Source organism: Hemibagrus wyckioides, linkage group LG05 (genome assembly GCF_019097595.1).
Source record: "Hemibagrus wyckioides isolate EC202008001 linkage group LG05, SWU_Hwy_1.0, whole genome shotgun sequence".
Lineage (NCBI taxonomy): Eukaryota > Metazoa > Chordata > Actinopteri > Siluriformes > Bagridae > Hemibagrus > Hemibagrus wyckioides.
In genome coordinates, this window is record NC_080714.1 from 6275872 (window position 1) to 6289842 (window position 13971).

Sequence of the window (13971 nt, forward strand, 5' to 3'; positions counted from 1 at the left end):
AAACATTTTTAGAGTTTCAGGTTTCAGAAATCTCAGATTTTTACAGTTCCTTTGCTGATAATATCTGTATTTTCCTAGTAACAGGGTTTAAATGAACAGTGTTGAGTTTTTTGGGCTTTTGGGGAATTAGCAAATATTTAAATATTTCTTTAGCATCCATGCTAATGACTCAACGACTGTAATGGCATAATGCTAATACTACTACTACTACTAATAATAATAATAATAATAATAATAATAATTTGCTTGTAAAAAAAAATTTGCTTGTGGTTAGGTTGGGGGGTGGGAGCTTATTTTTTTCTTATTTTTTGGTGTTTTGTGTACTTTAAAGTATTTGAATAATTATATTAATTTATAAATTCATAAATAAGGAAACTACTACTCATAATAATAATAATAATAATAATAATAATAATAATAATAATATAGTAGAAACTTAGATTTCATATATTAGTTTACTCATTTTTGATTATTTGCATTCATCCTTCCATCCATTTCCGCTTGTCTTTATTTATTTTTTGTAGATTATTTGTTGTTTACTTTACATCAGTGTTGATTTATCAGCCCCTGATCCCGCGTGTGTCCGCAGTGGCCGCGCGCGAGGCTCGGAGACTCCGCCTCCAGCCTCGCGCTCAAAGCGGGAAACCTGAGGGGCGCGAGGACGCGCGCGCGCAGCTCTCAAACAGCGCGAGCGGCACGGAAACCAATGAAAGCCGCAGCAGGGCGAGTCTAACACTGTTTATCTGGGTATTAAAGGAGATTTGTGGCGAAATATTATCAGGTAAGATTACTCTAAAGACTATTTTTGTGCGTCATTAAATTAACTGATAATGTTAAGAACCAATTGAAAAAGCAGGTTTAATTTAATTACGACCAATTATTAGTAATTGCCTAATGGAACTATAGCTATGGCTAATTATTATTTAGCATTTCTTGCTATATTTTGTGAAACTATGGTTACATGTCATCACTTTAATATGATTAAATCATTATAAGCTATTTTTATATCTAATATATATATCTATATAATTTTTTTAAAGATCTGTTTAACATTTATTTATTTATTTATTTATTTATTTATTTATTTATTTATTTAATATTCACTGGTAACTGATTTTATTTGGTCATTTTTCTTGGTCATGGGTGACAGCTAAAGTCTAGCTCTAGCTATTTAGAGTTATCTAGTTAGTGCAAAAATCTCAATTTACTTTTTATGTATTAATAAAAACCAGATACTATCTACACATCAAAGTTGAGCAACCGTGTAATGGCTGCAATATACTATAATGTAAAAGTGTGTGTGTGTGTGTGTGTGTGTGAAGATATTTCTTGATCACGGCTTAAAAAGCTTATCACAGTGATTCAATTCTAATTCTCACAAAATGCCCCGAATCCTGGTGTAAACACGCAAAGCAGCTGATTTATACCAATATTCCGGGAACCAAGCTAAAATGAACTGCCTCTAAACACATGCTCAGTGCAGGAGAAATGCTTATGATTACCTATACTCTTCAATCTTCTTCAGTCATAGCCAAAATTGCACAAGAAACATTCCTTTAAGATGGTGGTCCGTGTTGAGATGAATGCATGCATCACACAATTCCTGCAGATTTTTCCAGGTGCACTCTCATGCTGCGAATTTCCTGCTCCACCACATCCCAAAGGTGTCCTCCTGAATTCTGATCAGGTTTTGCTTTGTGCCATGGTGCATTCGTTCATCGTGCTGGAAATAGGCGAAGGAAGATGGGTAAATTGTGGTCAGGAATGGATGCACATGGTGAGCGAAGTAGTCTGTGGCATTGTTGACTGGTATCAGCAGACCCAAAGTGTGCCAAGAAAACATTTCCCCACACCAGTGCACTCCAACTCCACCAGCCTGGATGTGTGGGCCGTGGATCCATCACATTTTGACACCACCATATGCAGAAATCCAGACTCATCAGTCCAGGCTATGTTTTTCCCATCCAGCTGTTCAGCCCTCATGTTTCTACATGATGTGGTCATCTCATGTTGTGGCCCATCCTTGTGCATTCTGTAAAAGTACATGGTAGGGTACAATTATCTAAATTACCTCAGCCTTTCTATCCACTTGAACCGTTCTGGCCATTTTCCGTCGGCCTCTCACAGAGATTGCCCTTCACTGGATGTTTTCTCTTTATTTCACCATTCTTAGTAAACTCTAGAGACCTGAAAATCCCAGGAGAGCTACATTTATAGAAACACTCAAACCTGACATCAACAATCCTGCCACAGATAAGATAATTGAAAATACATTTTTTTTTCCCCCTCATTTTGATGGTCGGTGTGAAAATTACCTGAAGCAGTTGGTCTGTATCTCTATGAATGCACGCACTGTACTGCTGGCAAATGACTGGCAGATTAGTAAATTGCGTGAATGAGTAGGTGTAGAGATATTTCTAATAATCTGCTCAGTGAGTGTATATACTCAATGAGACCAATCCAGGGGAAAAACTTACACATGTTTCTGTGTAGTCGTGTGATCGGAGCCGTGCCAATGCAAATTTCCTTCCATTTAGTGCTTTTACAGACGGTAAAATGAAAGGTTTGAGAAGTACTAAGATTTAAAACTTAGATTACTGTGCGACTATGCCAAGAATTCGTTTAGACTTTTACTATAACTATGCCAGATTTTATGCATGGGCAACTTGGCAACACTCCCTGTGAACACTGGTGGCCTGCATTTACATACAGGAACCAGTAGGGTCTTGCCAGATAGTAACTCTGCCAGTTACAGAGAGGAGCTCACATCTTCTGGTGATAACTTTGTGGCACCGCAGGTAGCGTTTTACATTTACATTCACGCCATTTGGCAGATACCTTCATCCGGAGTGACGTGCAAAAAGTGCTTTGAAATCTCGATCAATGAATACAGGTCAGAGGATACTAAAATGCTGGGGAAAAAAATAAAACAGAAGAAGCATTTTCACCTCCCGGCTCCAGGGTTCTGGGTTTGATCAGTCCAGTGTGGAGTTTAACATGTTCTACCATGCCAGCATGGGTCTCCTCTGGGTAGTGTGGATTCTTCACAGCTTCCAAATACATGGCAGTAGGTAGACTGACTAACATAAAATGCCCTATGATGTGAGTGTGTGTGTTGCCCTGTGATGGACCAGTGTCCAGCTCATTGTTGTTTAGGGAATCCACTGCAAGCCCCGCCCAGAATAACTAAAGCAATGACTCAAATCAATTAATTAAAGGATTCCTCCTATAATCAGTCTGCTCGATGAACAGGTGAGTTTTTATAGATAAATAAAATGTCCTGCTGAACAGCTTGTCAAAACACACTCAGGGTGAAGGCAATCCACATGGCTGACAAAAACACCTATTAAGCGAGGTGACTTTGAGTTTGAATTGTATTACAGCTTCGTCAAACAATCCCTCAAGCCTTACTTTGAGTTCTACTCAACAATTCCACCAGCGCAGTCATTATAGCGAGAAAGCGATTGCAGCACACGGACGGAAGTATAGTCGGAGAGATGAAGGCTGCCTATAGGTTAGTCACATGTCACATGACGTGCCTTTCTCCGTCTAATTTGTTTTATTGACTCTCTCCCAGGATGAGTCACTAGAGTTTCAGTGTTGGTGAAGGACAAATACGGCTGAAAATAAAGACAGGAAATGCAGCACCTGTAAATGGCCATACAATATGCTGAGGAAGGGTTGACGGATAGAAAATGCTATAAAGAAGCCATCAGCTTGTAAATTGGAAAATATGAATGCTTCCCAGCTTTATTTTGTTGTCTGTGTTACATTAAAACAACAACGTGGGACCATTTTACTTTGGTACCAAACGGAATGAAAGAACAAAAATGCCATTACTTCTTTTTATATTTGTATCCGTATATGTAAATGACGCTCTTGTGGTTATTTAGCATTATATCAGGACGCAATTATTTGTAATCTGTGGAAACTTGCGGGGTGTAGTACAACCAGGGTTCTTTGTATGCGTGCAATAGCAGACACATACAACATTAATTCATTTATTATATCTTTTATTTATTTATTTTTTTAATAAAGGAACCCAACTGAGACCAAGTCTCTTTCACATTACATCAGCATTAACAACCCATCACACTGAGTCGTAATGAAAGCAGAGAATATAAAACAGTTTGGTTTTTTTTTACTGCTTTCTTCATTGTGCTATGCTTCAACACCTCACGCCTTGATGAGCTTTGTTTAAAAAAAATAAGTGTAAATGTCGTTAGCACTTAAACTAGAACACTTCATGGCCTTGTGATCTCAAGAAAGTTGCAAAGGTCAGGAGTTAAAAGCATAACGGTGGACTTATGCTAGTCACCTGTGCTGCACAGAAAGATGTACACAAAGGACTGATATCTAATTACGATGCAGCCGACATACTGCTCATTGAAATACGTTATTGGTGCAAAAGGGCGCAAGTAATCATAGAAGCCAAAATTAAAATTTAACGTCAATTAATTTTGACCCTGGCAGAGATCATCAGACGGCTAGAAATGACATAATAGCATAAACCTCCCAAGCTTGGCTAAAGAAAAAGAAATTCATTCATTTTGTTGCTGCAGGCATTTGAACATGAATGAAAGAGTTTGGCTATGAATGGCCATGGGAAATTACTAAGCTTGAGATCAGAGCAAAATATAAGCCTTTCAGAAAGCGTGGCCTCGGAGGCAGATCAGGGCAAAGCGCGAGTCTGATGACAGAGGAAGACCTCTGAAATTCTTCTGAGCAAATAATAGCTACAGGTCAGGCCTTTTTTCCTGCCTCATAATCACGTAGGATGTAAACGCACTTAAGGTGGAACAAGTGTATTTCTGAGACTTTTGATGTCGAGCAAGTTCCATGTAGCCGTCTACCTCGCTGTACTCTCAAACCAATTGCAAGCTATTTGGCTTTCCCAGGCTAAGGCGGAGAGTCAGATGCTGAGAAAGAAGGTGCTGAAGGCCAACTCATCAGACTGAACATCTTCAAAATAAATGTATCCAATTTTGCACTTTTCAAAGCACATATGTTGTGCTCAGGTGATGGAGAGGAATGAGTATAATAGAAAAATCATGCCTTTGGCCAAACCAGGGGGGAGAGAGACAAGATATAATAAAACCATAAGGCATCACACTGTTACAGGTAGCCAGACAGAAATAACAATGAAGGATTGTTGTACAAAGTTCTAACAAAGAATCATCTAAACCACTTTATCTAGTAGTGTTGATGAATTCTTGTTTCTGATTGGTCAGAAAGCATTATCTAAAACACCAGTAGCTCTTACAACTTCGAGAAAAATCACAGGTTTATAATAATGCATTTGTTGTAATATAGTTTTGTTTTTATTGTAACAGCTCACACTGGGACCTGTACAGTGAATGCGCTATGTATCTATTGATGTAGTTTTCTGAAAAGGAGGCGTTTATTTAGCATTTTTGGAAGGAGTCTCCAGTGTCAGCACAAGAAAAGCTCTATTTTTGTTTCTTTTTTCCAACACAAGAAATTTTTTAATGTAACTATAAATGGATTAAAAGAAAGCATATACTTAATAAATATAAAATGACACTTTGGGAAATTGCTGTGTGATAAGAGGAATAAAACAATTTGTGACATGCATTATAGGACAATAATGCAAAGATTAGTGTGTTAGAAGTAACTGGTTTATGTATAAAGCCACATTACACTTTTTCCAGGAGTTAAAACTGAGTTTGTGAAACTGTACACGTGTAAACAGCACTTTTCAGCAGGCTCTAACCACTTCCTTGACTGTTTATGAGCTGAAAACTTAAAAAAAAACATATCTTAATCTATGCAAATAATACTCAACAATTTAAGTTCTTTAGTAATCCTGAGCTGAACACAGTTAAAGTCACTAATGGAGAAAACCTCACCGTTAACAGTCATGTGATTAGAGACTGGATAGTCACTTAATTCTTTATTCACTTAAGACATCCATTTGCATTTACAATTCACACCACATGCAAATATACTTCACTGGGAAGAATATATCCAAGACTTCAATGAGTTGAAGTATGGGACACATTTTTTTTTTTGAGACTAACAAGCATGAGCTTCTGACTTCTTTCTGAGTCTTACCATATGTTACGAGTTAATGATTTTCACACCTAATCCCTAAATAAGAAGATTAACACACCAGTGTAAGCTGCTGAATCTTAAAACCATCTCATTTCATGTCTTTTTACACATATTTCCTGTCATCTGTTCAAAAAATGAAATAAGGCGGTAAAAATTCATGCCTCCTTGTTGCACAAACTGCATTAACACTCGACACCACTCGCCCACTCAGGACACAGCCAACTGTTTCACTATCTCCTCTGAGCTTTCCAGAGCCATCTGTGATTTATGAAAAGGACAGACATGCTTTGGGGTTTTAAAGTTTTGGCTAACAAATTGCTTTCTCTCCAACTCTCAGGCCAGGGAAACAGCTTTCAAGCATGGAGGCCAGTGGCAGTGGTTGGCCAAGCGAACCCATGACCTCTTGCTTCTTGGGCAACATCACCGCCGAGAACTCCAGCACGGGTCGGATTTACGAGGTGGCCGTGCAATCGGCGAACGGCTCGACAAAACGCAGTCCACAGTTCGTTGGGGTGGAATTGCTTCAATCTTACAAACTTCTTATCATTCCTTGCTATACGATGGTAGTGCTAGTGGGAGTTTTTGGGAACTATTTATTGCTCTATGTCATTTGCCAGACCAGGAAGATGCACAACGTAACTAATTTCTTCATCGGGAACCTGGCCTTCTCGGATATGTTGATGTGTGCCACCTGTGTGCCGTTCACCCTGGCGTACGCCTTTAACCCTCGAGGTTGGGTGTTTGGGAAATTCATGTGCTATCTGGTGTTCCTCATTCAGCCAGTGACTGTGTATGTGTCAGTGTTCACATTAACAGCGATTGGGGTGGACAGGTAAGTGGCAGTTGTTGTTTGGATGTATGAGAGTAAATGAGAGAGATCAGCGTAAATATACATTTTTATATCCATTCACATTAAAGTGTAGTCATCTCTCAACAAGAAATGCCCGATGCTTATAAGAAGCCACTGGAAAATATCTCAAGGTTTGATGCATTCACAGCTGGTGGGAGCTCAGCACACACTCCATCCTCTTGGGCATGTGGGAAACCTTCAGACATCTTTCAGGCGTATTATTTTTTATTCTAAGCATCAGAACCCAATACATCAGTGGGAATGAACAGATAATGTGTATCAAATGCAGACACAAGTGTGCACTATTCTTTTTAAGCCTGCCAGAATGGTTCACAGGGCATCTGGGTGAGACTAGACAAAATAGAGATGTTTTTTTTACCTTCATTCAGGTGTGAGTTATGCTTGTGAGACAAAAAAAAAAACATCAACATGAACACACGGTGCTGCAAGATGCATTTACAGCAGAGGCGTCCAATCTTATCTGAAAAGTGCCGGTGTGGGTGCGGGTTTTCATTCTAGTCAAGCAGAAGCCACCCCCGAGTCTATTGAAAGTCAAGAAGAACTGGAATCAGGTGTGGCTTCTGCTTGACTGGAATGAAAGCCTGCACCCACACCAGCCCTTTGTGGATAAGTTTGGACACCCCTGATTTGCAGCATCCTTAGTAACTCTCTATGCAGGGTCACAGTGATTTAGATTAGGCTTTGTATATTTTGGGAAACATAAACAAGTTATTTCATGAAAAGAGATGATGGATGAATACGAAAAATAACTGCATCTCAGTCTCAGGTTTGTGTGTTTTTTGGGTGATGGTGTTAGGATACTAAGAGCATTATGTAAGCCCAGTTCAGGTAAAAATCCGAATACAGATTATGAGCAGCAATGAATGTATATAAATACAAGTAAAGGGGTGTCTTTTACCTAGGAGCGTTTATTATTTATGTACCCTTATCGCGTATGCTTATTATATGGAGCATACCATCAGAACTCATGTATTTCTATCCTGTTTTATTATTTTGTCATTCCTCGTAAAGCATATTATTCAGCTACTTTATAAAGTATCTAGTAACTACAGTAAAAGTAGTAGGAAAGGTATATATTTGTAGGAGTGAGGAATATATTTTAAAGAGTTTAAAGCATTACTGCATATTAATGATGACTTTTTATCTTTAATTTTTGTTATTTGTACATTGAGGAACAAAATGTACAGTATCTTTAAGTGTAAGTTTTCTGTACTTTTCTGTGAAAGCTCCACTTAAATACATGCTCCTATGACTCAGCTAGGAATAAAAGAGAGATTTTAGACTCATTAAACTGTTTATAAACCAGACAGAGTATTGTACATGAAATCAATACAAACTAAATAGAGTTGAGAAGTAGTTTGGCAGTACTAACTGCATTTATTTTAGTAAAATTTTCCAAATTTTTTTATTGCCCTTTAGATATTATGCTACTGTGCACCCTCTGAAGAAACGCATCTCAGTCCTGGCTTGTGCTTATCTACTCTCCGGCATCTGGATCCTATCCTGTGGCCTGGTTGCTCCAGCTGTGGCGCACACGTACCACGTGGAGTTCAGAGATGAAGGCTTCACCATCTGTGAGGAGTTCTGGATGGGCCAGGAGCGCGAGCGTCTGGCCTACGCCTATAGCACACTCTTCATCACGTACGTCCTCCCACTCTCGGCACTTTGCATCTCATACTTGCGTATATCTGTAAAGCTTCGTAACTGTGTGGTGCCCGGACACCACACGCAGAGCCAGGCGGAGGCACAGCGGGCGCGAAAACGCAAAACCTTCCGTCTAGTGACGCTGGTGGTGGCGGCGTTTGCGGTCTGCTGGCTGCCCATCAGTGTCTTCAACGTCCTCCGGGACATCGATATCGACTTGATTGACAAGCGATACTTCCTCCTCATCCAGCTGCTGTGCCACCTGTGCGCCATGAGCTCGTCTTGCTGTAACCCCTTTTTGTACGCGTGGCTGCACGATCGTTTTCGAGCAGAACTGCGAAAGATGTTCACATGTCACAGACGCATTGGCATTGGGATACCCGCCAACAACTGTACCGCTGCCAGCGTGGTGCTCTGACAAACAATGAAGCCGATGAGACCCATTCAAAGGAGTTAATGCCACCAGGAAATAATAAAAAAATATGGAGTGGTTACTGGTAGATGCACAGGACAAGGTTCTGGCTGTATTTTGAGACACATGACATGTCTGTTGGTGGCCTGACCAAAAGTGTATTTCCATTTCTGCCGAACGTCTCACACTGAGCCTTTCTAGTGATGCTAGTGTGAATTTTCAGGCTCAGAACTGAAATCCTCAATCAAAACTCAGCACCCTCTGTGAGCAAATTCTACCTTGAAAATGGAAGAGATGGAATGCTGGAAGAGAATTAAAAAGAGAACTATGACCATCGCAGAAAAAGCCTGTGTTTTGACAAGTTTGGAGCGAGAGATGTCGAAAGAATTCTGGAACTGCCCCAAGACTGTAATGAAGACCTTGGGGATGCGACGATACGCTCTGGTCCTAATTTAATTTGATTTGTGATACTGGCATCAAAATTAAATTTTAATCGATTTTCTGAATATTCAAAATATAAAAAATGCTCAAGAAAATTAAGAAAATATTTTTATTTCTGGATTACAACCAATGAAATGTGCATTATTGTCTGTATAAAACTAACATAAATGCAGTAAACAGAGGTTTACTATTGTAAAACTATTCTACAGGTTTACTATATCTAAAAATATAGATATAGATTACCGAATAAATATAAAATCTGTGACCTGGGGAAAATGAAACATAACAAGCACCTGAGGTGTCGTTTTAACCGGAAATAGAGCTCCAAAGCTGGCTAAAATGCCAGATTTCCACCACCACTTTCTCAGGCACTGTAAATCCCAGTGGCATGGGATTTGTGTGGTTTGAAATCTATTGCAGATCTCTTTTTAATGGTTACAACATGGTTGTTGTGTAACCGTATAACCTTATAATGTGTGTGAGTCATTGTGATTCAGATCTAACGTTCAGCACGCTCTCTCTCTATATATTTTTATTCCATGGGATGTGCAGTTCTTTAGTGTTCAAACAGTACAAGTACAACTGATGCATAATAAATGTAATGCTGATTTTCATGATATGAATCAAAGATGAACAGCATCCCACTTTTGCATCGTGGTTCACTTGTTACACTTCCAGTAGACCTTCGTTTTCTTGACTCCGAAACTCTCCAACATTAGAGCATCAGGAGAACCAGATTCAGAAATGCTTTTGTTTGTTAGTCTCGGAATTTATTTTGTTAAATGTTAAGGTTGAATAATGTATGTATTCATTCACACAGATTTATGATTCATTAGAATACGAATCGTTATTATTATAATTACGGTTATAAATATTTATTAGGCTTGATCTGTCTAAATGAAGCCTTTTTGCTGCTCACTCGTATATGGAGTGTGAGACGTGACTTTTCTGTACGCTGCAGCTTCAGTTATAAGCTTCTACCTGAGTTACGAAAGAATGGAACATACTGTAAATGCTTATAATACTAAAGTCACAGAGATTGTCACAGACAATAGGATGCTTAATATTCTACAGAGCCGAAAACGATCGCAAGAAAGTACCTTATCTTGAATGCTATAGGAAGCAAACTTTTATTGATGGCTAATCATTCAACAATACATCTTATCATCTCTGTATGTGATTCCAACTTCGACATGCTGTACAAATAGATGTAAAGTGCAATGATGTGGCATTAATAAAAAATAAAATGCACAGACATACAGTATATATTTTTTCTTTTGTGTCTGTAAGTGTTGCTGCTTATATGATTGCAGTCGCATAATAATACAGTCTGGGGAAAAAAAGAAGAAGAAAACTACCTACAACGTTTGTGCAAAAAAACAAAAAAAAAACAATTATTTTTCTTTTGGTTGAAAATAAAAGGAAAGGGAGATGTGTGCAGATAGATATGTTATTTAGTTTTATTTTTTTCCCCCCTTGATTCAATCACTTTGCGAGGCAGCATCCATCAGGAATAATTAGCACATGTTCTTTTTCCCAGCTGAACCTGAGAAAGATGCTGTGGATGTGGAAGCTGCTACTATTAGAGAATAAATAAACATTTATTTATTCAAGTAATAGAACAGTAATGGTATTCAAAAACCCTCTCGGGCTCCGATGTTCGATCTGATTTTGCTTGTTCCATATCCATATCTCACGTGGTTTTATCACTGTGTCATTACATTTGCCTTTTTTACCTGTCTAAAACTGCTTTTGCTCCCCAATAACCAGACCAGATGGGTTGCCAATCCCGAAATCCACAGCATGCGACTAAATGTCCAGGCCGAAGGATCAACACGGTCTATAGCCTATCATACTGTCAGAGCGCGTTAACCATGCCTGGCATGACCACAACAAAAAAAAATAAGAGGCAACACGAAGACAGATTGAAAGAAAGGGAAAGGAAATGTTGCCATGGCGACTCATTCAGTTGCTCTCCCCTGATTTTTTTTTTTTTTTTTTTTTTTATCCCCCACTCAATCACCCACCATGAGAGAAGCACTTTTTTTTTTGATGATGTGCCATACGGGCGAATCAGAAGAAGCCAAACAAGTGAAGGGAAACTTGGATAATAAGGCCAGCGACTCAGAGACACGAAGGTGGGAACAATGCGAATTAAAAAACGATCCTCAGTGCAGGCCAGGGGAGGGGGAAAAATTCCTCTCTTTGTGGAATGCGACTTGCACTTTCAGCTATGTAAAGCAGTTACTGTTATTAACACTGACGGTGGAATTGCCTTTTCCTATGCTTATTTTCTCCTGCACTATAGCAACCAATTTACACTCTCATGAGTACAAATGGCACACAATTGTACTTTTCCTTGTTGCTGGAAAGGTTTTTTTCACCTGTAGTATTTTTTTTTATGAAAAAAAAAGTGCATGTACCTAAAGTAAAAAATAAAGTATCACCCCAATTTGGTGTATTATTGTCTGTATAAAACTAACTAAGTAACAGAAATGCAGTAAACAGCAGTTTAGAATTGTAAAAAAAATATATATATATTCTACAGGTTCATCACAAATCTTTAAAATAATTAACCAAATTTTATTAATTCTCACCCTGATTTTACTGAATAAACCGTCTGTGACCTGGGGACAATGATCGATTGTATAATAAGCACCTAAGGCATCATTTTAACCGGAAATAGAGCTGCAAATTTAGGTAAAATGCCAGATTTCTCTCACCACTTTTTCAGGCATTGTAGATACCAGTGGCATGGGTGTCGTTTGAAATGTATCATGTTTTCACGGTTATATCATGGTTGTTTTATAACCTGTAATGTGTGTGAGTCATTGTGATGCAGATCTAACATTCAGCCACCAATAAGGGAGGGTAAGAAATGCGTAGCTGATCAACATAACTCCAGCCAAAAAGAAAGCACTGTCTGCACTCTTCTACATACACGATATTGCCAGTGAGTGCCCTCCAAATCATTGTATTCAGGTGTTGTTTTTCAGCGGTTGGGCTCGGCCCCTTAGTTCCAGTGAAAGGAACTCTTAATGCTTCAGCTTCATACCAAGACATTTTGGACAATTTCATGCTCCCAATTTTGTGGGAACAGTTTGGGGATGACCCCCTTCCTGTTCCAACATGACTGCACACCAGTGCACAAAGCAAGGTCCATAAAGACATGGATGAGCGAGTTTGGTGACTGGCCTGCACAGAGTCCTGACCTCAACCCGATAGAACACCTTTGGGATGAATTAGAGTGGAGACTGTGAGCCTGACCTTTTTGCCCAACATCAGTGCCCAACCTCACTAATGCACTTCCAGAGGAATGGTCAAACATTCCCATAAACACACTCCTAATCCTTGTGGAAAGCCTTCCCCGAAGAGTTGAAGCTGTTATAGCTGCAAAGGGTGGGCCAACTCCATATTAGATTCATGTACATGTAAAGGCAGGCATCCCAAAACTTTTGACAACGTACATGAGTATGCAGATGCAGCTGAGAGTTTTTCTTCCATGGCTCACACTCTCTAGATGGCTGTAGCATCAACTAGATTCAAACTCTCAAACACTTTTCTGTTGGAGACATCTCTTTAGTGATCGAAACTTGGAACATTATGAGAAGATATCAGCACTACAAGGTGAGCTACAATTACATTACAATAATATTTTTAAGATGTTCATGGTCATTTTGTTGAGAGTCAGGGTGACTTTCTCTCAGGAGGAACTTCTCCAGACACACTGATGCAATAAACTAGTAGCCGGTTCTGAAATGTTACGATGCCAAGCACTGAATCAACAGTGTTCTAAATCTGTGATGTTTAAATCTTTCTCTGTGTCACCATCTGATTTCTTCTAGAAGGGGCCAGTATGATCATGTATCCAGTTCCTTACAAATAAATTCACTTGTTTCAGATGATTCATGTGCCTGACTGCAGTAATGATATTTTTTTAGTATGACTTCCCAATGATAAGAAGTTTCTAGGTAATAAAGTCAATTTGAAGATTTGATTTTTAACAATTTATTTCAAGCCTGACAATTTGCATTTATTTAGAATTTTCCTTATCAATGCCGATTGTACCCTGATAAGGTTAAGAGATACACTAGTGCCAAACGTTTTGGGACACTTCTCCAAATCATTGAATTCAGGTGTTTCAATCATTTCCATGGCCACAGGTGTATAGAATCAAGTACTTAGGCATGCAAGCTGCTTCTCACTGGAGCTCAGTGAATTCAAGTGTGGTACCGTGATAGGTTGTCACCTGTGCAATAAGTCAACTGTAAGTGGTATTATAACAAAGTGGAAGCTATTGGGAACAACAGCAACTCACAGATTAGCTCAAGAACAGTGCGTAGAGAGCTTCATGGAATGGGTTTTCATGGCTGAGCAGCTGCATTCAGGCCTTACATTACTAAATGTAATGCAACGCTTCGGATGCAGTGGTGTAAAGCACGACTCTAGAGCAGTGGAGAAGTGTTCTCTGGAGTGACCAATCACGCTTCTCTATCTGGCAATCCGATGGATGAGTCTGGGTTTGGTG

General features: G+C 39.1%; 1 protein-coding gene across 1 annotated transcript; it reads left to right on the forward strand.

The window, feature by feature from the left end:
• The first annotated feature begins 644 nt into the window (after positions 1–644).
• prlhr2a (prolactin releasing hormone receptor 2a) lies at positions 645–10689 on the forward strand. The gene is made up of 3 exons (XM_058389782.1): positions 645–781; positions 6413–6907; positions 8366–10689. The coding sequence occupies exons 2-3, from the start codon at positions 6435–6437 to the stop codon at positions 9006–9008; spliced, it is 1116 nt and encodes a 371-aa protein (XP_058245765.1). The 5' UTR covers positions 645–781; positions 6413–6434; the 3' UTR covers positions 9009–10689.
• Positions 10690–13971: the final 3282 nt, after the last annotated feature.